This window comes from Neopelma chrysocephalum, unplaced genomic scaffold (assembly GCF_003984885.1).
Source record: "Neopelma chrysocephalum unplaced genomic scaffold, ASM398488v2 Primary Assembly neopelma1_63, whole genome shotgun sequence".
Lineage (NCBI taxonomy): Eukaryota > Metazoa > Chordata > Aves > Passeriformes > Pipridae > Neopelma > Neopelma chrysocephalum.
Genome location: NW_020897720.1, coordinates 5,465,817 through 5,490,757, shown reverse-complemented (window position 1 = coordinate 5,490,757; position 24,941 = coordinate 5,465,817). Strand labels below are relative to the sequence as shown.

The following is a 24,941-nucleotide window of genomic DNA, read 5'->3' as shown; positions in this document are numbered from 1 at the left end:
CAGTGTCTGCAGAATCTGTCACTTCCACTGGTGTGTTGGCTGTGCAATGGCCTCTACCGTGGGATCCACTCTGCTGGAATTCAGTCATCAACCATGAAAATTTGCAGGAAGGCTCTTGGTGGCAAGTTTTCACACCCCATTTGCAGAGACACTGATGTCCAACACCAGGAACTGGGTGCAGAGGGTCTGCTTCCTCCAGGTGGGAGGCAACCTTATCCCACCCGAGTGCCCACATCTCCTGAGTTGTTAGGAAGATGGATCAAGTGCAAAACAGGAAAGATGGAGAGAGACTAATTACAAGGGCCTGGAGTGACATGACAAGGGCAAATGGGTTCAAACTGACCAAGAGTAGGTTTGGATTAGATATTAGGAAGAAATTCCAGAGAAGCTGTGGCTGCCCCATCCTTGGAAGTGTTCAAAGCCAGGTTGGACGGGGCTCTGAGCAACCTGGTCTAGTGGAAGGTGTCCCTGCCCATGGCAGGGGGGTGGAACTGGCTGAACTTTAAGGTCCCTTCCAACCCAAACCATTTTGTGGTTCTGTGATTGGGAAGGAAGGTATTGCAGGGGAAAGGACATGGATGTTATACACAGGAAACAGTGAATCAACAAACCCCACCAACTAATGCTGAAAAGGAGCAAATACAGCAGCTGTGCTTATACAGGGAAGTGTGATGTGGAAGGCAGGGGATGGAGTCCTTCCTCTCTGTGCTCTTTTCAGGTTTGGTAATTGCACTTTGGGAAAGCCATGGGAGAGATCAGGGAATGCTCTCAGGAATCAGCAGGAGGGAGGAGCAGAACTGGGCAAGCTGGGCTCTGTGTCAGTGACAGTGTGGCCAGGGCTGATTCGTGGTGCTGCTCTTCAGATGCAGCAGCAACTGCAGAAAGGAGAGTAATAAATAGATTTTGGAGTCTGCAGGGGTTAGGAAAAGAAATCACAGCAATAAAATGCAGCAAGAAAGATTTAGGATAGACCCTAGAAAAATCCCTGCATGTACTTCCCCTGGGAGACTGCATAAAGAGAATATGGAATCTCCATCTCCAAATGTCATCTACAGCAGGTTAAAATATAGTTGGGTCTGATGAAAAAGCTCCTCAGGGTCTCTGCCAGCCCTTTTTCTCCATCTGATTTTTCTCTTCATGGCCTAAGAATCCGTTTTACAGTCTGAAAAAAAAATTGGGAGCTGAAACAACTAAATGACAGATCTAGCAGATTTTCTTGGTAGAGGGTTGATTTTTTTAAGTGACAAATGGAAACTTCCCATGGGAAAAGTCTGATTTCAGTGTAATCTGATTTTTCTGTGAAAAAGCGAAGATCACAAAGAAACTTGTTTACTACCTGGATTTGCTGCCTTGATGGTGTTCAGAGGTTTTATTGGATTTACAAAGTTGGTGCTGACAAAAGAGTTTGATGCTGTTTTCTGTTAGGATGTTCTTCCTTCAGATCAAAAGCACGGTTAAATATAATAAACCAAAGGTACAGATAACAGGGGAGGAGATTGTCTCAGTCCAGCATTTCCTGCTTCCTTGTAATCAGCCACTTCTTGCTTGTTGCCACTGCTGTTTTTGAAAGGTATGTTGTAAGCACAGGTACTCCTGCCCTCTTCCCAAGTGCATCCAGGATGCACATCCAGATGTTTCTTGGTTTCCTGGCATCTTCCCCCTTCCTGTGAACCCAGACCTACCTGTCAGGTAGAGCAACAAGGACAACCTTAGCACATGACAAGAGTTAATCTGAAGGGAGCCGATAAGAAAGATGAAGAGAGACTAATTACAAGGGCCTGGAGCGACAGGGCAAGGGGGAATGGCTTCAAACTGACAGAGGGCAGGGTTAGATTAGATGTTAGGAAAAAATTCTTCCCTGTGAGGGTGGTGAGGCCCTGGCACAGGTTGCCCAGAGAAGCTGTGGCTGCCCCATCCCTGGAAGTGTCCAAGGCCAGGTTGGACGGGGCTTGGAGCAACCTGATCTAGTGGAAGGTGTCCCTGCCCATGGCAGGGGGTGGGACAAGATAAGCTTTAAGGTCCCTTCCCACTCAAACCTGGGATTCTGGGATTCTGTGATTTGTGCTGTTCCTTTCCATAGTGGGTTTTGGCAAAGCCATTCCTCATCCTGTGCTTAGTTTGCTCCAATCCCAAGGCAGGTGGAGACACTGGCTCCTGTGGGAGCAGGCAGCTGGGCAGAGCACATGGGATTGGTGCAGGGAAAGGCTGGGGAGCAGAACCTGGGCACTATCCCTTCATCCCAGAGAAATGCCATGACAAATTACTTTCCTTTTTCTATTTCCCTCTAATTTTTTACTTTATGTTCACTAAATGGGGGACTTTTAGAACACCCCTCTAATTTCTATCCTTAACAACATATGTGCAGACGTAAGGTTTTGGGCAGTCACCAATCACAACACTTACTGCTCATTGTGATGCCTCCACACTTTCCCTCCTCCCTCACCGTCCCAGAGTAATTAAGAAGAAATTCAGCTGCTGCCTGAATGGACACATTTTCAGCAATCTTCCTTAATTCTTTATTTACTGTAAAATAAGCAGGAAAAAAAATGCAACATCAGTTCCTCTTGCAGGGATGGATTAGTTCTCTCGTCACATCTCTGACTCTCTCCCTTGCCCTTTCCCAGCTCTATCCCAATTTCTGATGAGCTGTGATGAAAAGCAGTGGGGAAAACATCTGATTGCTGCCCGTGAATTCCTCGAGTGAACACATTTCCGAGGTAACTAGTGTGACAAAAGCTGAGCTATTCTGGACCAGCACTTGGAGCTGAGTGTCCCTTCCTGCATTAGACAAGGACTTGTACTAAGTGACCTGAAACTTCACTTCTGGATCATTCATAGCAGGACCTGATGTCATTTCCTGCCAAGCAAAGAGAAAATTAAATGTCTGTTGCTTTTAATAAGGAAGGTTTTTAGCAATGGGGATGGAATATGGTGAAGAAGCAGAGGGACTGGCTGAGAGGATATTGGAGAGGGTGAAATGAGTTGGTGTCTGACCTGTACCTCCCTCTTTCAACAGAGCCTTGAACAACTGCTTCAGGAATAAAGTACTCTCTGCTGTGAGCACAGACATCAAAATCTGGCCTTGCAGTGAGGGGATCTCAGAGATCCCACTGACATTTCCTTTTGATGCTCTGCACAGTTGAACAAACAGTTCACAGGTCTGTGCAGCCTCGGAGTTACACCTGAGGGAGCACCTTCCCCTGGTTTTGGAAAACAAAGGAGGTGGGAAGGAAGATGTCTGTGTTGCTGAAAAGCTTTAAGCCAGCTCTGGATAAATGAAAGGCCCAGAGGGCTCTCCCAGACTTTCATCCTGCCCTTGTCCTCCTCCACCAGCTGGAGCCCAGCTTGGAGCAGGAGCAGGAGGAAAAGGAGGGGAAAGAAAAGGAGGAGGAGGGCTGCACCACTGCACAGGGTTGCACCAGAGCTGGGCTGCAGGTGGCACTGAGGGCTTCCCAAGGGCTCCTGGGGGAAAACTGGGGCCATGCTTGTAATTCAGGCACCTCTGGCTGTCTCTGCTGAACAGAGGAGAGCATCAGCTCAAAATGTCATCTGTCAGCTTGAATCAGAATTATACAGAAATTTAAAAAAAAAAAAAGTGATGAAAGCATGATGCACTGCCTGGGGTACAGCCCACCAGTGCTTCAGCCCATAACTGGAGTCCTCTTCACTTCCTTCCCCTCTTCCTTGCTCATTTTATATTTGCCTTTAGACATGAAGAAGGTTAGGTCCTTATTCCTGAGGCAGGAAAGAGTTTTTTTTTCTAAACAGAATATGAAATTTGGAGTTAAGCAGCTCTGGTTTATCCCCCCAACTCTGTTTCAGCCTCCTTCTCTGAAACACACACACTCCTGGCTGCCCTTGTCCTCCCTGTTTGGCCAGTTCAGCAGAGTGCTCTGAGCTGTACTGTCCTAGTCAGGGGTTGCTGTTATCACTTACAGCTGACTAAAACCCTTCCAAAAGAATATTTCCTTTGTTACAGAAATGCAAACAGGCAGGAATTTTGAATAGCTGTTCTCTGCTCACTGGTGGCTGTTTAACAGGGTTGTCTTGGCTAGAGCTTTGTATTTTTTCTGACCTGTGTAACAGGTCCAAGCAGGACTTCCTGAGGAGGGAGTTATTCCCTGGTATATTCTCATTTACTCTGAGGGTTGTGAGGCCCTGGCACAGGTTCCCCAGGGAAGCTGTGGCTGCCCCAAGCCTGGAAGTGTTCAAAGCCAGGTTGGACGGGGCTTGGAGCAACATGTTCTAGAGGAAGGTGTCCCTGCCCATGGCAGGGGGGTCGAAAGGAGATGATCCTTAAGATCCCTTCCAACTCAAACCATTCTATGATTTTGTATTCCTAACTCTCCACCAAATGAAGTTTGTGTCCCTATAATTGGAGCAGCTGAGAGAACAGTGTGAAAAAAGAGGTAAATGGACCAAAAAAGAGACAGCACAGAATTCTGAAGCTCAGACCATTCATGTCTTTGACATCATTTAGGTCACAGCTGTAAAACAGCTGGATAACTTACTGTGTATGAATGCTTTAAGGGTCCTATGTTCTATGTCTCATGGTCCCCATGTAAAGACTGGGGGAGTAATTACCCAAAGCTTGTTACCTGTATGGCTTTTGCCTGTGAGCAAGAGCCACATGAACCTCCAGAGGTGCTGCAGAAGTGGAACTAGTTTGGGGAAGTTAGTTCAAATTATGCCAACACATCTGGGATCTCCAAGGTCAAGGATAGGATGGATGTGGGCTAAGGTCCAAAATCCCAGTGAGACACATGCCCAGACTGTGATTTTGTAAATTCACAGTCCATGTGGCTCTCGATCACAGTGAAAAGCCCTACCCATAACAGACTGCTCTGCAAGTCATGTAGTGACCTTGATGAGCCATTGCAGTAACAAATCCTGCAAAAATGCTTTCATGCATCAGTATGGATGTTAGAAAAGATCTTGGAAGTCAGGTGTGCAGGCAGGTTTATTACAGAAGATCCCATCAGTTATAAATCCACATTTAACTTTAACAGCGAAGTGCAGACAGTGTGACCTTGCCTGTCCCTTCCCAGCCTCTGCTGTAAACCATATGCTCCACAGTCTTTTTTTCTTTTTTTTTTTATGATTATTTGTCCTTTATCACAGTTGCTTTAAAGTGTATTGTGTCTGTAGGAGCTTCCAGAGGTAGAGGAGAATGGCGGGGATGTACCAAGGCAGCACCATTGTGCAGCAATGTGCCAGGAGGGCAATTTTCTGCACCCTGGGCAGGAGGCAGCTGGTGGGCAGGGCATTTCTGAGAGGGCAAAGGGCCAAAGACTGCACCAGGGAGATGTCCCTAAGGCAGCTGACAGCAACATCCCTGTCTTTTCCTCATCCCGAAAATCAGTGAAGAACAATTTTGCTGATAGAATAAACGGAAACATCTGATTCAGTTCACTGTAATTACAGGGGCTGTTCTTCATGAGCATCTTCCAAAAATCTGGAAGTTTTATGTATTAGGAAGGATCTGAAAGTATTGGGTGTAGCAAATAGCTCATGTGCTGCTCAAGGACAGAGGTGATGGGAGATTTCAGAGAAGCATAATTAAACTTTCGTTGGCTCCATCTGGAGAAAAAGACAAATCTCATCCTGAAGAGTTTTTCCAAGAATGACAAGTAGGAATAAAAAAAAGAGCAAAATGACAAATCATTAGTTTTGAGTGACTGTGAAGGTTTCCTTGGCTTGGGAGGCTGCCAGATCACTTTGGGGACCAGCAGCCCCCACTGATTTGCCTCCCAGCCCTGGGAAACATTTCCAGGGAGCGTGAAAGAAATGTCTCTCAAGCAGTCATCAGTTTTTGTTTCAAGAGCAGTGACAGTTCTTTTCTCATATCCAGGCTGCTTTGTGGACCCTTAAGTGCTGCAGTTTTGGGTGGAAGTGGTCTGAGACACATCTGGAACTTGTTTCCCAACAAGAACATTTACTTTTGGCTAATTTAGTACTTTGCAACTTCTTAGGACAATTATTATTTTTTTTTTCATTTAATTTATGATGGACTGTGTAAGTATGAGTAAAAGTTGGATGTTTCACTAGCAGGGAAGAAAATAAAATATATTTTACAAAAAGATCCTTTGGCAAACACCTACATCAAACTTTTAAAAAGCAGTCTCAAAATACTAAACTGCATCTGTAGGCTGCAACTACTCCTCCCTCACCGTGTATCCCTGTATTCCGTAAAGGGAATACAAAATGACAGGAAATCACAATAGCAACTTTTAAAGCCACTTTTTGGGTTTTTATAAATAGCTACACTTAGACTGATGAATATTCATTGCAACAAGGGTTTGGCATAAGTACTGAGACCATGAAATAAAGGAGCTTAAACAGGTGAAAGTAAGGGAATATTAGTGAAAAATGCCCCAAAGTAGCTTGTGGATTAAGGGGATTTACAACCCTTCTGGCCAGCTCTTGCCCTGCATCAGATTTCTGTCCCAAAATGAACCCGTGAAGGATGTGTTCTATTACATATTTTTCAGAGACAAAAGCTGAGAAATTTGAGGTCTTTCCTAAGCTGGTTTATCTGTTTAAAACTACAGAATTTCAAAATAAAGACCTTCATTGATGCTGCTTGTGCCCTGATGCCAAACTCCCTTTCCCGTGTCACAGACCATCCCATCCAAATATCCCTGCAGTCTGAACATGTTGCAACCTCCAAACTAATTTAGCACAGGAAGAACATACCATGAGTCCAGGTGAGCTCAAGAATAAGGAATATCTCACTCCCAATAACTATGGAGGGTAGATGACTGAATGTTTATACTGGAGAATTTTAGATGTAGATTCATTTTAGATTAAGAAAGATGACTGATAAACTTCACTGGCAACATTCATATTCTTTTCTATACTTATTTGTGAACCATTCATTGCAATTTTTTGGTTGCTGATGCTGCAGCTATTTTTGTTAAGTTCCATGGGACATACAAGTCACACGCTGTTGATTCCTTTGTGTAGTTGAATTATCTTAGCGACTAACCCAGGTTTACATTGCTAGTCCTTGCCATTGTAAATTCAGAACTTATTATTAAGTAGTGCACAATATTCAGTTTTTAAAATTTTTGCTCTTCCCATGAGCAAATGCACCATCACCAGTTAATTTATTTGCTGGAATATTTACTGCCAGAAAATCAGAGATTCTTTGTATGTGGGAATAAAAAGTGGAAATTTCAAATCTTCTTATGAGCAACATGAGAATTGCAAAATGCTTTCAAAATGATTTTTAGAAGTCTCTATTGAAGATTTCAGAATGAATTGGAGTGGGGCAGTAGTCCCTGCTTGGGTGGTGAGGGACTGGGAGACTGGGCCTCAAGAAGCAGTGGCCAAATGGAGCCAGAGATTTAAGGCCACCTGGCAGCATCAGCTTCAGAGGGGCTGGATATGAGCTGGACGTTCCAGTCTTTGCAGGAAGCAGTCCAGAGAGGCTGTGATCCTTCAGTCTGAGCAGGTCACCAGGGAAAGGGGCTGGAAAGCATCTGGTGGTTTGGGCAAGGCAGTGGCTGTCACATTTGCTCAGCACCCCTGTCCATCGCTCCCTGTTAAAGAATCACAGAATCAAAAAGTTACAAAAGACCTCCAAGACCATTGAGTCCAACCTATAACCAATCACCATCTTGTCAACTAGACCAGAGCACTGAGTCCTCTTGTTTCTTGAACACCTCCAGGATGGTGACTCCACCGCCTCCCTGGGCAGCCCCTTCCAATTCCTGACAACCCTTTCCACAAAGAAATTCTTCCTGGTGTCCAGATGCAGGGATCTGGCTAGAGCAGCTGGGGACTGCTCACAGATTTGAGTCAAGGTTGAATGGGAAATCAGTTCTGTAAACACTGCCAGAGGAGAGTGGATATGATTTATTTAGTGCGATAATGCAACAGCAGTGGGTTAATCCGACAGTCATTAGCAACAGGTCATGCTACAATTAGGGAGTCTGGTGCAGTTGGCTACTTCTTACTGAATGCCACCAGTAAAACATCAAGTGTCTGGAGTAAGTAGGGGATTAATTTGGGAAACAAGTGCTTTCAGGCACAGTTAGGACTGCATGCAGATCTTTTTCTTTGCCTCCCTTTATCCCAGCAATTAACATAACACAGGGCTCTGAAGTGGCACTCGCTGCTCTCTGAGTTGCATGAAATCTTGAACAAAAGCTCTAAACAGCTCTCTTGAGTAATTAAATCTCATCTGAAAGAGCTTGACGTCTCAGGGGTACAAAGGAGTAGTTCTTTTTTCTACTCTTACAGAAAGGGGAAAGTTCTGCTCCTCAAGCACAGGTTTATATTTTCAATGGGTGTTTTTTTCCTTCTTCGTGCTATTTTAAGAAACAAGTTTCCACAATTCTATTGTCTGAACATCAGAAGTTTCTCTTCCTTAGACAGGCTGAATCTTCCATTGAATGATTTGCTCTCTTTAAAGAATGAAGGACTGAAATCAGTGACTAGAGGTGTCAGGTAACTACTGGAAAAATGCCACGCACATCACTCTGGATACAGTACTCAACCTTCACACTCTTGTATGCTTCTGCAATGCCTTCACATTGCAATTCATCTTATCAGTCATAACTTTCTCCTCCATCAGCCCGACTGTCTGAAGAGACTGCCAGTTCTGCTCTCTGTTCATCAGATCAGCTCACAGATCATCAAATCAGGGAATCACAGAATCATAGAATGGTTTGTCTCACTACAGTGAGTAACCAAGAGTCCTGTATGGAGTTGGTATTGTCCTGTATCAAAACCTCACGTAATACCAAATCAAATGCTTTTCTGAAATCAGGGAATACAACAACTTATTACAACAGTATTGTTGTTATCACTGAAAATATCAAGATGGCAAACTCCTCTAATTCCCACTGATTTGCTGAATTCTATTCCCCATCTTTAATTCCTGATGAATTGTATTTTTTATGAGCTATTTTATTATTGTGCTGGATTCAATCTTGGATTGATAGGCTTATAATTACCTAGATTATCCTCTTTATTCTTTCAAAATATTGTTAGAGGTTGGACTTGATGATTTTGGAGGTCTTTTCCAACTTAAATCATTCTGTGATGTCCACATAGAAGCCTTGGCCAAATGCACTCACACTCATTCTTTCCCCTACGTGATACATCTGATGAGGGAATAACCCTCAACCTGTAGAGTTGATGCCTGATCCAGGGTAACTACTGCTTCAACAATCTCATCCTCAGTGGGATGCACATCCAAGGGTCCCTCCAGTATCACCAGAAATGATGGGTGAAGCCTTCTGTGTTGAAGTCCTGCCATAACTTCAGTTCCTTCCTTCATTTGGGGAGCTGGTGATTCCCTGCAGAGCTGAAGTAAGCAGGGGAATTAGGGAACTTACACTTCCCAGCAGTACAAAGCAGGATGCCATTACCATCCTTTCCCCACGAGGGAGGCAATGGCACTTGGTACATCGAAGACAGCCTGACAGAAACCAGCCTACAGACATTATTCAGGGACTAGCAGCCTGAAACGATCAGAATTTGAAAAATGCACTTGTTCAAAGCATGTGTGCTGTTAGAAAGAACTGTTCTCTGTGAAACCATTGAAAATGAGCCACATGGCATCTCATTGCTGCCAGGTGCCTGGTGCCAGGCACAGTTAGTGTCTGGACAGCTTGTTTTACCTGGAGAGTCTGGCTGATGAGAACTCACAGCCCACCTAAGCATGTCCTGTCATTCTTGCTTTGGAAATAACAATTTGCAAGCAGCTTGTCCTATGAGCTCATTTGCCCTTTTGCCCCTTCCCATCAGGAGCTCCGTAAGGCTCACAGGCTCAGCCCACCAAAACACAACCTTCAGGGTCACAGCTCCAAGTTTATTTTGGTTTCTTCACTTTTAATGACCTGATAAAGATTCAGTAATTTGGTAATTTGCTTTAAAATAAGTTGAAAACATCAGCAGTATCTTGGAAGGTACTGAGCTCAGCACAATTTGACAGGGAAAGACAACTCCTCCACATCCATGCATCTTAAACAGGGAAGGACTGGACCCAGCTTCTGCTCAACCCCTGCCCATACAGCTGCCCTGACTCACAAATACCTGTTCTGTGATGGGGTCACTTATTGCTTCCACTTGGGATGATGAACTGACAAAGCCTGCAGCAGGGGCACAGGCTCTAGTTTGGGTGCCCTTGCCCTGCATTTAACTGCTTTCTCTCAGTAAAAGTTGTGTGTTCCAATTGGTCCCCTCTGACCATCACCAGAGCAAGTCATTGCTTTATTGCTGCAATTTGTAGGTATCTACAGTAATCTTTTAAATTCTTCCCTGGGAGGGTGCTGAGGCCCTGGCACAGGTTCCCCATGGAAGCTGTGGCTGCCCCATCCCTGGAAGTGTCCAAGGCCAGGTTGGATGGGGCTTGGAGCAACCTCATCTAGAGGAAGGTGTCCCTGCCCATGGCAGGGGGTGGAACAAGATGATATTTAAGGTTCCTTCCAACTCAAACCATTCTGTGATTATATGATTTCAAAGTAGTTCTGTTACTGTCATGAAATATTTGGAGCAAACTCTTCTGTACGTAATATCAGAGCCTGTGTGGAGGGAATGTTTTATAGCACATTCCCTCTTGCATCATCTCAATCTTTTTAAAAAGTAATTCATTAATTAGCCTTTTGACTTTCCCTGGTGGCATCAGCTTCTTAAGCAGAAAAGACGATGGCTGTGCACTTTATGTGTTTTGTATGGAACTGGAGGATCACATGGCCTCTTGGGGACTGTGATTATTTTAGCTTGATGCTCAACTAACTGATTTTTTAAGTGAGCCAGAGGCAGCTCAGGTTTAAGATGAACACTCTCAGCCAGTTTTCTCCTCAGGAGCTGTCATCCTTTAATGGAGTGTGAAGAAATGGCAGCAGAGGCATGAGTCAGTTGGGTTGGCTACAAGTATGTGCAGCTCAGAGCTCTGGCAATTTTGTCTCTGCTTCATTTTCTAAAATGTCCTGTGGATCCACAGCATTTCCATCCCAGTACAGGGGCAGCAGAAACCTCCTGGCTCTGGTCTGCCTGTGGCAGCCAGGAAAGGGGATGAGACAAGCGGAATGTGATGCAATGTGTTAAACCAGGTGGGACCAGCACCCTCGCTCAGGGATGGGTCTACTGGCAGCAGCTTCACACGTGTGTGAGTTTATTTGGCTTAACCTCTCAGTGTAGAGAGTTCTGGGGGGGTTGTGTGTTTCTTTGTGCTCGTGACAGCCTTGACAATGTTCATGTGGGAGCAGGTCTGTTTGCACCCTTGGGCAGGAGCGGGGAAGGTCTGTGCCTGGAGGCTGTCACACAATGGGTTATAAATTTCCAGCTAAGCCTCTGTGACAAGTTCTCTGCTGTAAAGGTATTCAGACAGATGCACCCCAAAGCTTCCCATCAATAGTGAGTTTGGTCAGACAACAGTAACAAGGAATCTTTAATGCCTGAGATTTAAAGCTTCACCTAAACCTTTTGCACAGCTGAAAGCACAGAAGGTGTAATTCAGCACAACCCAACTGATTTCTTAGTCATAGTTACACAGCAAAGCAAGATACCCAGGCCAGGAGATACTGTTGTTTCTGCTGAAGTCCAGGGGTTGCAGAACTATGAACACACTGACTGGTGTGACTTGGCACCAGGCTTCAAACAGGAGCTTATTTCCTGCTTGCATTTCACCACCACAAAACCAGATTATGGCAGCAATAAAAATAAAACAGAGGAGTTTTATTCCAATACAATAAACTTATAGTTATGCATGACCTGCAGATGGGGAGTGGAACACATCCACCACACAATAACCTGTGTAGGAAATCGGGCAGGAGCTGAAGGTAGTGCAGAAGGTGGGTTATACTTGAGTCCTCCCATTGCCCTACAGGTGAATCCCAGAGCCCGCAGTGCAGTGGCAGCCACAGAGGGCCCCTCTGCAGTGAGGAATCTTTCCTGGTTCGCTCATCCACTGTGACTCACATTCCTCTCCTGGGCCTGGGTGATGCAGTGCTACCCAAGTGGGTTTGCAGCAGGAAAGAGACCCAAATGAGGGACAGAAAGAGGTGAGAAAGGCTCATCTGCACAGCTGGCAAAGCAAGGAACTCCTGTATTGAAACGTGGTCGCTGGGGGTGCCTCCAGGCTCTCCCTGAGATGTTTCAGCTCTCTGCCCAGGAGAGAGATGGTTCCTTTCAGTGCTCTTTCCCTCGGCTGTCCCAAGGTGGCAAGTGCTGGCTTTTGCTTATTAGCAAAGCCCAGAATAGCACAGCAGTGTATCTCTGTGATAAGATGGATGTCCATGGCAATGTGCATCCTCCACGGCTCATTTTCTGCTTGTTTTGGAGCAGGGAAGCTTTTAAACAAGAAGCTGGAGCCTGAGGCTGCTGAAACCAGAGGGTTGCCATTGAGTGTTCTGGTCTAGTTGGCAAGGTTGTCACTTGATGATCTTGGAGGCATTTTCCAATCGAAGTAATTCTGAGTGCCACGATCACTGCCCATCCTGCCTGCGACAATCTTGCTGGGGTATGAGCTGACCACTGCCAGGGGAACACCAGGACTTGTCCCTAAAGTTTGTTTGCAGTAGGATGGCACTATTCTGGCTAGTGATTTATTATAGACTTGGTAAAAGCACAGATCCTGGATCAAGTGTAGACCTGCTCTCAGGGTGTGTGCAGCTGTTTGCAGAGGCAGAGCTGAGTCAGGGATGGTGCTGAGCATCCCATAGCTCCTCCAGTGAGCTGTGAGTTACTGTCAGTACCACCACAACATGTCAAAGCTGAAGGATTTCCATATTTACTGGCATTTATAGTCTACGTTTCTCTGCTGTGTAAACAACAACAGTTTATTTGACTGCAGGCACAGAAAGCACAGCTGGTGCCTTTCTGGGGCAGTAGTTTCCATACCCTGTCCTGCTGTTAGAAGAAGAGAAACTGGAGAGTGTGTTTTTAGGAAGGGAAAATCTACAGTGAGTTATGGGGAAGTTTTATGACATGTGAACAAGAAAGCGACACGGTAGCCCTGCACAAATCCCCGTCAAACACAGATGGTGACAAAGGACTCAACAATCTCTCTTGCCTTCAGTTGTTAAGTGACATCTCTTACTGTATTATATCTCTTTTAAGAGACCCAGGATCCCATGTGGGATGTGTCTCTTGGCTTCCTATGCTGAGATTTGATAGTGCAGTTGAAGACTTGGAGCGCTTTGGTTACCAACTACCAGTAATTGCTAAAGGTGAGAGCAGCGAGCTGTGAAATTTCATAACACCACTGTCACAGCAAATAACCCCTCAGGTTTTATAGCTGCTTTCTCTCCTCAGACCTCTTACACAAACATAGCATAGTATAGTCAAGGATCTTGTACAGATGTCTCTGCTTTGGAACAAAGTCACCCTTGAGCAACCCACAGAAACTTTACTGCTGTAAATATTTGGTCCAGGAGAACAGGTAGGCATTGCTGCTTCCCCGTGCCCTGGCAAAGGGAACAGCCCTTAGACTGTGTGGTCTGTTAATATTTTTTTGGTTCTCAGAGATGGAATTTAAACTCTAACATTTGACAGCATAGAATACCTTGGTGCAAAGCTGAAAAGGCACAGAGGTTACAGCTCAGAGCTATGAGGGCCAGACTGGCAGGAAGAAAAGCCCTTCTGTCTGCACACAAGGTCCTGGCTGCTGCTGTGACCCAGTGACCCACCCACTACTTCTGCATCCCTTGGAATCATGAACCCATTGAACTCGGTGCCTGTGGTTTGGGTTGTCAAGCCAGAGACTTTGAGTTTAAAGAGCTGTTTTGAAAAATAACCCTTCAGCAAAAAGATATTTCTTCTGTATTTGCTATTTAAAGATGGACTCCATTTTATTTTTTCAGGAGATGTGTCATGTCTATCTTTTAATTTTTCTGTTTAAGTAAAGTGCTACATTTTAACCTCCTGGAATGATGTTTGATTAAAATCAGACCAGTAATCTGTCTCTGCTGACAAGTGAGGGACTTCTTATCAGCTTCGTCCTTCATGGAGAGAAAAGAGACGGCAGTGACAGAGGACAGAGAATGCCAGAAGTGCTGTGGGAGGGGGCAGTGCCTTTGCCAGAAATGGGTGGTGGAAACAAAGCCATTTTATCTGGGAGCGAATAAAATTAATCACTCTGGTATTTCTTATTCCTCAAGTGTTGTCTTGGACAGGATATTCTCTTACAACACTTGGAGGGTTTTGGGCTGCTCTGCAGTGATGATCAAGGAATTAGCTTTGGATTGAGGTGACTGTCACTTCACAGCATCAGTTTAATGTGGCCTGGGAAAATCTTTCCCAGGTAGCCTCTGCTAACAACCTCTTTTTCTCTGATAATGGTGAAGATTGAGCAATGAGAAAAAAATCACATCCCCAAATGTGAAATGTGGTGGGAATCAAGCAACAGCTTTTTTTATTCAGTCCCAGCTTCAAATTGGCAGATGTTCACTACAGAAAGTGAGGAGTCTCCTGAAATCACAGATTTAGATAGTAGTAGCAGTAGTCTTTATTTATGTTAGAGTGATTCTTCTTGCCTCAATCAGGAAATCACAGATACTGGATGAGAGCTAAATGACTCCCTGTACTTCCAAGAACTTACACTCTGAGATGTGGAGGACGGCAATTTCCAGGGGAAGGCTAAACAGGCTTTCTAAATGTCTGCAACATCTTTTGCTCTGTGTTATTCAACAATGTGTGTCTGCCAGGCTGAAGTCAGAGGCTGCACCAAGTCATCATCACTGCACACCACACTCTGCTCTAAAAAGACAAAGCTGGCAAAGGAGGGCAGGATTTTTTTTTTTTTTGTACTTTACACTTATAAAGAGAAGAGCGAAGTCAGAGAACTTTTCTTCACAGTCCAGTTCTTCACAGAGAGCATGAGACACTCAGAAACTTAGTTTATTTTTATATCCCACTCCCTCCTCTGTGGCGCAGCAGAGCATGCACAAATGGGTAATTTAGATCACTTAAAAAGTCATCATACCAAAGGGATTAGCAGAAGTGGGTTTAATATGGTGTTGTAGAAGTGCAACTCAACAAAATTTGATGGCAAGGTTCACTCTATTCTTTACTACAGGGATGAAACATCCAAAGGAAAATCAAGTTAAAATTGAGATGGAATGATTCACACAGCAACCAGAGACACAGAAGGGTAAGGGAGTTGGGAGGTTCAAGGTGGATCCCCTTGCTCTTTAAACACCCGATGGAGCTTAGATGTGGCTGTGTCCAATCTTAGTCTCATACTTGGACAAAGGTTTATGTCTAATGGAATTGGCTACATGAATTTCATTAGTATTAATTCAGCAACTGCCAGTCACTCACTGACTGTGATGAATAAGGGGGTCTCTCAGCCTTGGGTAAGGAGGATCTCTTAGTCTGAGGTAAGGAATCTCAAGCCTTGAGAGGTGTCCCAGCTCAAGGGGAGATCACCTCAAGGGATGGCTCAGAGAAGCCTCACTTAAGCTGTTGTATTTAAGGAATAATTTTGGCTTCTAGTCAAATTGCATACAATGGGAAAGGTAGGCATGAGACTCCGTGTACCCACAACCTTCTTTGTTCCTTGATATATGAGTCTTGGTAAAGCCACCCCTCTGTTCACGTGTTAATTGCACGATTGGTGTTCCAGGCTGAGATGCATCAATGCTCTGACATATGCTCATATGTCACTGTTCTCCATCGTGGGTTTCCTGGAGGAGTTCTTGGCCCAGCTCCTGCTCAGACCTTTACCTCCTGTGGAGCCTGTACCGACCTGCTGCTGGTTTGGTTAAGGGTTAGAACTCATCTGTCACAGAGCAGAAGGGACAGTGTGATATCTGTAGGTGAAAGGAAATGGGCTTTTCAGAGTGCTCAGTCCACCTTAGATGTGGCTTCATTTAGGGTGTCAGAAGTGGTGAAGCAGCACAATCCAGCACTGCAGGAAATGGGGGTGTTAAGTTTTCCAGAATGACTCAACGCTTCTGTTGTCACCAACTCACCAGTGGCAGAAAGTGGAACTTGATGGGGGTTGAGTGGGATGGAAATAAATTGGATTAAGAATGTGTCAGTGTCTCAGTTAATTGGTGCTTGCAAGGAAGATGGTGTGGCCACTGCTGTCATCTGGTGGGACATCTTCATCTCTACAGAGCAGACCAAGGCCACCACATAGAGCAGGTGAGTTTGTGGTCCCTTAAGAGAGAGGGTTACCTGCTGGCCACCAGATAACTCCTTATGGTCTCTGACAAGTGAATTTTTTCTCAATACCTTAAAGCCACTGAGTGGCCTTGAGACCATCTTCCAGGATGTTCTTCCTCCCAGTTTGATAGGCAGCTGTCACAGCAGCTTGTGGGGCATTTTGTACTACGGAAGAACTCCAGAGCAGGAGCACAGGAGAGAGTGGTTTTTTTTCCCCAGATTAAAGTTGGAGGTTAGGTGTTAGGGACACAGAGGTGACTTGATCAGAATCTCTAAACCTCTTACCCTTGTATTTGCAATATACAGCAGTAGTCTTTAAGTCACCAGATTCCAGAGTGCCCTTAGAAACACCAGTTGAAGGCTGAAAATGCTCATAGTGGCCAAGTTCTGTGTGTTTCCACCCTCTGATAAAAATATCCTTTTGACTTGAGTGGGTTTTGCTGGCAAAACAATGTATAGTCTATACATCCTGAATTACTGCTCGTGGTAAACACTGAGCCAGGTCTGGAGAGTTGGGGGTTCATTTGCATTGCAAACCTGGCATGGTGTCTAGGAAGGCTGAGGCAGTGTTATTACAGTCTTCTATTTGTAGCCAAGTAACCACGATGGCATTATTTGCATCTGAGTTGATATTAATCGTGTCCTGGTGGTGGCATTATCCTTGGCTCTCTAGAGACTCAACACAAGGGGCAATCAACAGCCTGAAGTGCTCAGAAACTGAGCCTGTTTTTTCCACTGGATTAACAGCAGCAAATGCACAAACTCATTATTAAGATGGTGCATTCATTTCTTTGGAGTTATGATGGAATCTTGATACAGTTAAAAATCCCATTAATATTTACATCACTTAGTGTTACTGTAAGTAAGTACATTTATTTTAACTTGAGCTGCAAATTGCTTAGTTCTTTGTAATTACAGTACTGCTATTAATTATTCATAAGGTTGTACAATATAGTGTCACAGGAAACCCGTTTTAATTTAGTGGTAAATCAATGTTTTAGCTTTGTGTAAAAACAGAAACTAATTTACCAGCCCTTCTTGCTTGTGTTTTCCCAGACGGGCTTTGCAAACCTTCTTCAGCTGCTTCTATTTAAACTACTTTTTGTAGTTTTGAAAGTTTAGAAGTTACTGGGCAAGTCTTAGGTGCAGTTTACATGGGTGCAGGTGATTTTGAATGGTCACAACAACCCTCTGCAGCGCCCAGGCTTCTCCAGGGAAGAGTGCTTGGAAAACTGCCTGGTGGAAAACTGCCTGCTGGTTGACAGCTGGGGTCTGTGAGAGATCCTGTAACTTATACCTCTCCTTTCTAACTCTCTCCTCTGCAGGATGAGGTCTCTTCTGCGGACATTGAACTCCCAGCTACCTATGCCTATTGCCTGTGATGGAAGAACTGGATGTTAATGTGAGGTAGGATAAATGACACAGCTCCTTTTGTGCCACATCTTGTAAAGCTGCTGAGCTGCAGAGGGGCAGAGGCCCCACGGTGTGTTTGTAAAGCTGCGGGATGGTATTTTCTGTTTGCTTGGGGATGAAGGTCTCTGCTCATGCAGCAATGCCTGGTTTGGGGATTCTTGGAGCTTCTGTGAGGATGTGGTGTCACCTGGTATGTGTTTAAGTGTCAGATGGGACACAGACAAGTCAAGGATTTCCTTGTAGTAGGAAACGTTATGAATTTTGCAAAGGCTGCAGTGTGAGGTTAGAGAGACATTCCTGGAAATTTTTGACAGTTCAGTTTGGGACTTGTATTTATCACAGCCAAGGGGGGTGGCAGACCTCATTTTCTCTAATTCTAGAGTAGAAAAATAAATGACCCGCAAGTATTTAATCTTTATATTTTATTGAATTTTTTAATTTCATGTTACTTGGTGATTACTATTGGGCACATTTATTTTAGGCAGTAGGTTAATGAGATACTGTCAAGTGGTTTGAAATGAAAACTTGAAACCTTAAATTGGTTAGAGCAATCTGGAGAGGCCAAACTCTGCTTGTCTTGGGCGCTTGCCAGCGTAGGTTGCAATTGTACCGTGCACAGGGTGTAAACAGTGGCCTTGTGCAAGACTAGTAAAGCCTTCTTAGACCTTTGGTAAGACTTTCATTGTATTCCTACAGAGCATTCCTGTAGCCAGGAACAAAGTAGAGCTCCCGACAGCATGAGAGCCCCTCCTTATCTTATAGCAGCTAAATCTGACTCCCTTAAACTGTTGGAGCACAGGTGACTCTTATCTACACCAGTTCTGAATGGCATTGTTGGCCATTCTTGTGCATTTTGCCATTCCTTTCTTGCCTTTCCTTCCCATTTACTGCAGCGCATCATGTTGGGGAGTTGCAGTTAACTGATGAGTCTGAACATTGCTCACAAGCTCTGGGCTGGTTTTCACGGGCTGGCTGGTGTTTCCATTGGACAAGCACCTTACTTAAGAAGTAGGCTTTGAGAATGAGGTAGTTTTCCAGTTCTCTCACTTAACTCTTTGTAGGTCCTTGGGCAAATTCACGAGGCTGGTGTGTTCTCCCCACTCTGACACCTGCGGTCCAGCACTGGCAGCTCTTGTTGCTCTTCAGGTCCATAGCTGGGAGAGGAGATGTGGAAGAGCAGCTGCCTGGCATTTACAGCCAGGACTGGGTGGGCAGAGCTGTGGTTCTGCAGCTGGAGCTCTTCTCATGCTCTTGGGCAACAAGGGGAACCTCTGCTACGTGAGTAGGTACTGCTGAGTGTGGTCAGAGCTGTCCTGAGTACTTCACACTGTATGAAGGGTTTTTGCTTCCTTAGATGTTTGGGAGAGGTTATGCTCTTGAGAAACAAGCTTTTGAAAAAAATCACCAGCGCGTTCAGTGCAGGCAAATAGCTTTTATAAAACCCTTTTTATTGTAGCTGCTGGTGAAGGCAGAATCCCTTTGCTATATCAACTACAGAGAAACAATGTATTATTTGATTTTGTCACAGCAGTAATTGCTTTTTATTTTTAAGCTGAACCCCTAAACCAGCTGAATTTTAGATTGATGTTAATTGCTTCCAAACTTGGATTTATCAGCTTTAGTTTTCTCAGTTTGTTGCTGGAAGTATTTTTGTGGCTTGGAAACCTCTGAAAAGCGCAGAGCCCTCCAGCAGTACTGTGTGGGGCTCATTAATCTTACCTTGACTTTGAGAAATGAGAAGCAAGGTGAGGGAACAAGGAATCAAATTGGTTGAATTAGTTGTGTTTGTTTTGAAGCAAAGAAAAGATCCCATTTTTTAACCCAGCCACTGTTCTCAAAGCCCTTATACAGAAGTACAGTGAACACTAGTTCTGACCACAGATGTTCTCGATCATATGCCCTCCTGAAACAAGTTGCATGTTTGAGTGAGTCCCAAATCTGGAACCTTGCTGTGTTGGTCCAAGAGGCTCCTTTCCCTGTAGATTGCAAGAAGTGGAGCTGTTAGTGGCGGTCTCTAAGATGGATTTATTGCCTGTAGGTGGTACAGTGGCAGGAGGGCTGATGGCAGAAAGGGGCAGAGAAGTTCTTGGGTATCCTCTCTCTATCCAAAGCTGGGGAGAAACAGGAGCAATAGTTATAGTGGGAGAGAGAGAGAACCAAAGACTCGTCCCTGGAGCCCCAGGGATGTCCTAGGAGAGGAGTCTGTGTGTGCCCTTGGTCTCCCCTTCACTGGGACACTGGCAGCCAGTCATGAGCCCAGAGCTGGGCTGGGAGGCAGGACAGGCAGAAAACTGGGCTGAAAGCAGATGTGACTGTTTGGACAAGGGGGAAGCCGTGCTGAGTGGTTGCAACAAAATAAGCATTAGATTTAATGACCCAAAGCATAGAAAATGGAAGGAGTTTAGGAAAAACCTTTTATGCTCCAAGTGCCCTGTCAGTGAGGACTCATGGATAACAAACACCTTTAAGATTCCTCCAGCAGGTTCCAATAGAAGTGTTTATTCTTACATATACACAGGCTCTTTTCAAAACCTCTCCAGCTTCTACACTTTAAGTCATTAAATCATTGTTTATCTCAAGTTCTTTAATCACATTTCTGTTTAGGTGAGAAATAACAGGCTATCAAATGTCATTTAGCAGGCAAGAATCAGCCTAGAGCTCTCTTCCTAGTCCTCTTTCCAAGGGAAGATCAACTCTAATCCTCCTGTAATATCTGCAGCATCCATCCAGAAAGGGATTTGCTCTTGCATTTCTGCAGAGACAAATGTGCTGACTGAGAAGATTTTTGAGCCCTGTCTCCTCCACCTGGTCCCCCCAGCAGGGACAGTGCAGTGATCAGAGGAACACGTAGGTGAGAGCTGAGTGCTTTCATCCCTTGGTGTACAAGTGATACAAAATCCTGATTCACTTACTGAGCTGATGTGGTTGAGTGCACCTGCTCCTGAGGATAATGGCAGGCAGTGCCAGAAAAGACCAAAGTAAAACACTACAGATCCCTTATGAGGCAAGATTTAACAGTACTGATTTACATCAGCTGTAGTTATGACCACGTATAAGCTGAATGAAATAGGGCACAGCTCTGGGCTCCTCACAGCAAGAAGGACATCGAGGGGCTGGAGTGTGTCCAGAGAGGGAAAGGAGCTGGGGAAAGGTCCGGAGAGTCAGTCCTATGAGGAGCAGCTGAGGACATTGGGGGTCTCAGCCTGGAGAAAAGGAGGCTCAGGGGGGACCTTCTCACTCTCTACAACTCCCTGACAGGAGGGGGGAGCCAGGTGGGGGTCGGGCTCTGCTCCCAGGGGACAAGGGACAGGACAAGAGGAAATGGCCTCAAGCTGTGCCAGGGGAGGTTCAGGTTGGACATTAGAAAGAATTTCTTCCTGGAAAGGGCTGTCAGGCATTGGAAGGGACTGCCCAGGTAGGTGGTGGAGTCCCCATGCCTGGGGGTGTCCAAGGAACAACTGGACATGGCACTCAGTGCTCTGGTCTGGTTGACAAGGTGGGGATCAGTCACAGGTTGGACCTGATGATCTTGGAGGTCTTTTCCAACCTAAATGATTCTGTGATATGTTATAAGGAGCCAGCTGAAAGACAATTGCTGGGTTTGCCAGGTTTATCTTCTCTGTGCCTGGGCATGCTGGGATAGTCAGGTACAGCAGGGACACTTTGGAAGGAATCCACAAGCTGGGAGCACTAAAACACACAGGGTGTTTCTGAATCTGGAGCCATAGACTTTACAGAGCATTTCCCACCAGCCAACTCTGGGTGCAAGGAGAGGGGCAGAGCAGGGGGACACAGGGAAGCAAGGCACAGTAAAGAGCCTCACTTTCACGTTTTTGGGCTACCAGCCAAAAATCCTCAGCAGCCAGAAGATCCTTGGAAAAGAAGTTCTCTTTGCCGAATGCTCGCTATAGCCCAGGCACTGCTCTGCCACAGCAAAAGCCGTTATCAGCCGGGGTTCATATTGTTCAACTTTTTCTCAGTTTCTAGGGAAACACTTTAAAGCACTATATTTATCGGAACGTCTTTCCAAACACCTCCGCCAACACTTAATTAATGGAATTTTTAAGCCTGGCTCCAGCTTCTGCAAATTAATAGTGTGCTCCCTTATGGCAGCTGTGGAGCAAGTGAGACACGGATACTCCCATAAATAAGTTGGAGGGTGCAGAGGCAAAGGGGCAGCTCCTATTTGTCTGTGTGTGCTCAGCCCCCCAGGGAGGTAAGGCCGTCACACACTTCTGTGATGTCTCATCTGCTTTTATTACTGTGCTGTGAGGAATCTGTGCAGATGAAAATGTCCTGGATAAAAAGCTGAGCCATAAAAATGAACTTGTTGGTGTCTTTCATCACATCTTAAGCATCAGTGTCTGTGCACAGAGTGGCAGCTAGCAAAGAACTGGAAAAGGCTGTGGAAGGGTGTGAAAACCATCCTCAAAGACTGGGATATCCTGGAGCAGACATGGCTCTAGCGCTTGGCAAAACAGGGCACCTGTCCTAGAAAGCAGCAGGTTACCCAGAGCAGGAAAATGGGCTGGACCTCATTGCCAGCTTTTCCCATGCCAACTGCCTCAAAGGGCAAAACTGGCAACTGCAGTGCCAGGGCTTTCCAGGACACCCTCCTGGACTTCTGAGGGCTGAATCTCTGCATTAAGCAGGCAAAATTCAGTTTGTCTCCATGTTTGGGAACTCTTGAACCAGCGGTGCTCAGAGGTGGTGAGTAAGGAAGCTGGGAAGGGGGTATTAGGGTGTCTTGAGAGACAGGACTGCAGCAAAACTGGAGCTGTGCAGGAGATGCTGGACCAGATGTGTGGGGGTTCATAGGGCACCGTGAGTCACATCGACAGAGCTGGGGTTCCTTCAAGAACAAACATGATTTTATGTCTCAAAACCAAAGGGGATTGGATGTAGGGGGAGATCTAGTGCCTCTGCTCTCCTCTCAGTGAGTTAAAATTCCATGAGCTGCTTTTGGAGAAGTGCAGAAAGACAGTCCTGAGGTCCTGCTGAGACGTCTTTTCTGAGAATGTGGTCTGGGGAACAGGGCTGTGGTGCTGAGTGCTCTGGTGAGCTGTCACCTGCTCCAGGTGGAATACTATGTGCAGCTCCAGAATGAGACCACTGGCAGGGAAAATCATAGACCTATGGCACCCAGCAAAACAGGGTGTAATTTATTTGCAAGTGATCAATTTTCAAACCTAAACAGATTTTTAGAATCAGCTGAGACAGCTGGGAGAGGCAGAGCCAGTTCCCAGTTGTGGATCAGACTTGAAGCTCACAGAACCTGTGAGTGGAGTGCCCACAGCTGATGTCACCAAGAAACCTCTAGGCCATTTCACTCCTCTGTAGGGAAGAACTTTTCTCCCTTTGCATTGCTCTCTTCTCCAGGAACAACTGTTTCTAGAAATCTTTGTCAAGGGCTTCTGCAGATGACCACACCAAGACATTCCTCCTGGAAGCTCTTGCACTTGTTTGCCACAAGATAAACACAATGAACAAACACTTCCAGAGCTTCTTAGGCTGCCCTGAGAGAAATGTGCTGGTAGTGACTCCTGGGTGGGATCTGGGTTCCGTCTGGGCTGAGTGTCTGCACTTAACATCCTCAAAGCAGTCCTTTGTCCTGCTGCTTCCCCAGGTTGACCTCCTCTCTTGTTTATTTGAAGTGAGAAATGTGATGAGGCTTTTGTGGAGAGTATTCAGAACATGCACTTAGCTGGAGTTGTGAAAGGAGGTTTAAATAAAACAAGAAATTTAAGTGCTCTGTTCTTGAATCAAGGACTTTCCATGCCCTTGCTTGGAAAGGACACCTATCTGGAGCCTAAATACATGAGCAAGAGTCATACAAAATGAGCTGGTGAACACGTACTCGGAGGTTGGAAAGTTTCTGGCTGCCACCTCTGGAATTAGCTTTCAAAACTTTGGTCTTTATTGAAGTAGCAGCGTTGGAAATACATAACATCTCAAAGGTGACTTCTGTCCCTCCTGACTGATGTGTTTTGTGTCAGAGCACAGTGTTGGGCAGTTCAGAAACTGTTGCACTGGAGAAGTGGTTGAGGTGACACAGCATTCCCTGGGGACACGAGGCAGCCACTCAGTCAAGTATTCAAGGGGCACACGCTGTGGGAGCTGAACCCATGAACCCCACCATGAACCCCCAAAACTCCTTGGGACATCCAGTTCTGTGTTGCCTTCAAAAAAGAAGTGAAAGTACCTCCTGCTACCATCTGATAACGAACGAGCTGGGAACTGGTTTCGTGTGGGGTGTCTCAAATAAAATGTGTTCCAGAAATCAATGTATTAATTTGGCAATGTCTGTGCCAAGTCTTCCATTAGCAGGGGTAACAGCAAGAAACTCTCTCGTTCCTCTAGAGCCTTGAAACTGGGAAACTATCCAGGAAATATTAGAAGTTAGACAGCCAATAGCTGTATTTGTCTTTTATTGTCCAGGGTGTAAACAAGCAGTGGGAAAAGTGCACAGCCTGGATATTTTAATATACAGCCTGATGCCAGGACTCTTCAGTTGGTCTAAACTAAATGCCTCTCATTTAACGATATTTCCCTAACTGCAAATATTGCTTGAAAAAGCAGAGAAGGACCTTCATGCTTTCAGAATTGAAAATCTTGCAACTTCCCTGGCTTTTGGCAAAGATGGGACCAAAGGTTTTCCTTGATTGGAAAATGAGAACTCAGTACAAGAATGCTGATAAAGAATTGCCATTATGGTGTTTTGATAAAGTGTTTTCTTTAGGGAAACAAATCTGTGGACATGGGGTGGACTTTTTTGGGTGTTTATTACAGGAAAAGTTATAATAAGACAAGACAACAAATGCTTTTAGCCCAGGAGCAGCAACTCCCTTGAAGATTTGTGAGCTTTGAGATCAGTCTCGGTGCACCGCAGTTTTGCAACTGGTTTTTGCAGGAGGCGTCACAGAGATTTCTATGAGAAAATCTGGGCACTTGGAGTATGTTTAACATGAGTTTAAACCTTGATTTTGTCACAATTTTCTGCATCAAGTTACTCCCTGTTTCTAAACTACTGACGTAAAGCTTGAGACTGTCGTGTGTGTAACAGTGATGTTTCTTACGCCTCTGTGAAGTAAAATTCTTTTGTTCAATAATCAAATTACAAATACTCTTGTTCAAAAGTATATACTAAACCCTGCCTTCAACATCCCCATAGAATAGGGAGATGAATGACAATTAATGAGAATACTGCTGGGAAATAAGGTGTTTCATTACATCAGCTCTCTGAGTGTTCCTATGTGGTGTTTGTCATTGAACATGCAGCCTTCTGAATGACATGAGATAGGCAAGAGCCACTTAGAAAATAGAAGATAATCACATTATAATTATGGAATATACACCAAAAGTCAGGATTGTTTTTGTGCTTCTTTTATCATCCTCTGTTTGTC

At 45.0% G+C, this 24,941-nt stretch overlaps 1 protein-coding gene across 3 annotated transcripts in view; it reads left to right on the top strand.

The window, feature by feature from the left end:
* The window catches only part of HTR4 (5-hydroxytryptamine receptor 4), a 91,153-nt gene that overhangs the window by 9,231 nt on the left and 56,981 nt on the right, over positions 1-24,941 (top strand). For all 3 annotated transcript variants that reach the window (XR_003534134.1, XM_027682861.1, XM_027682862.1), the window contains exon 2: positions 17,451-17,532. Coding sequence is in view for 2 of the 3 variants with exons in the window: in XM_027682861.1 (XP_027538662.1) it covers positions 17,507-17,532 (26 nt within the window). In the remaining variant the exon portion in view is untranslated. The remainder of the gene's footprint in view (positions 1-17,450; positions 17,533-24,941) is intronic.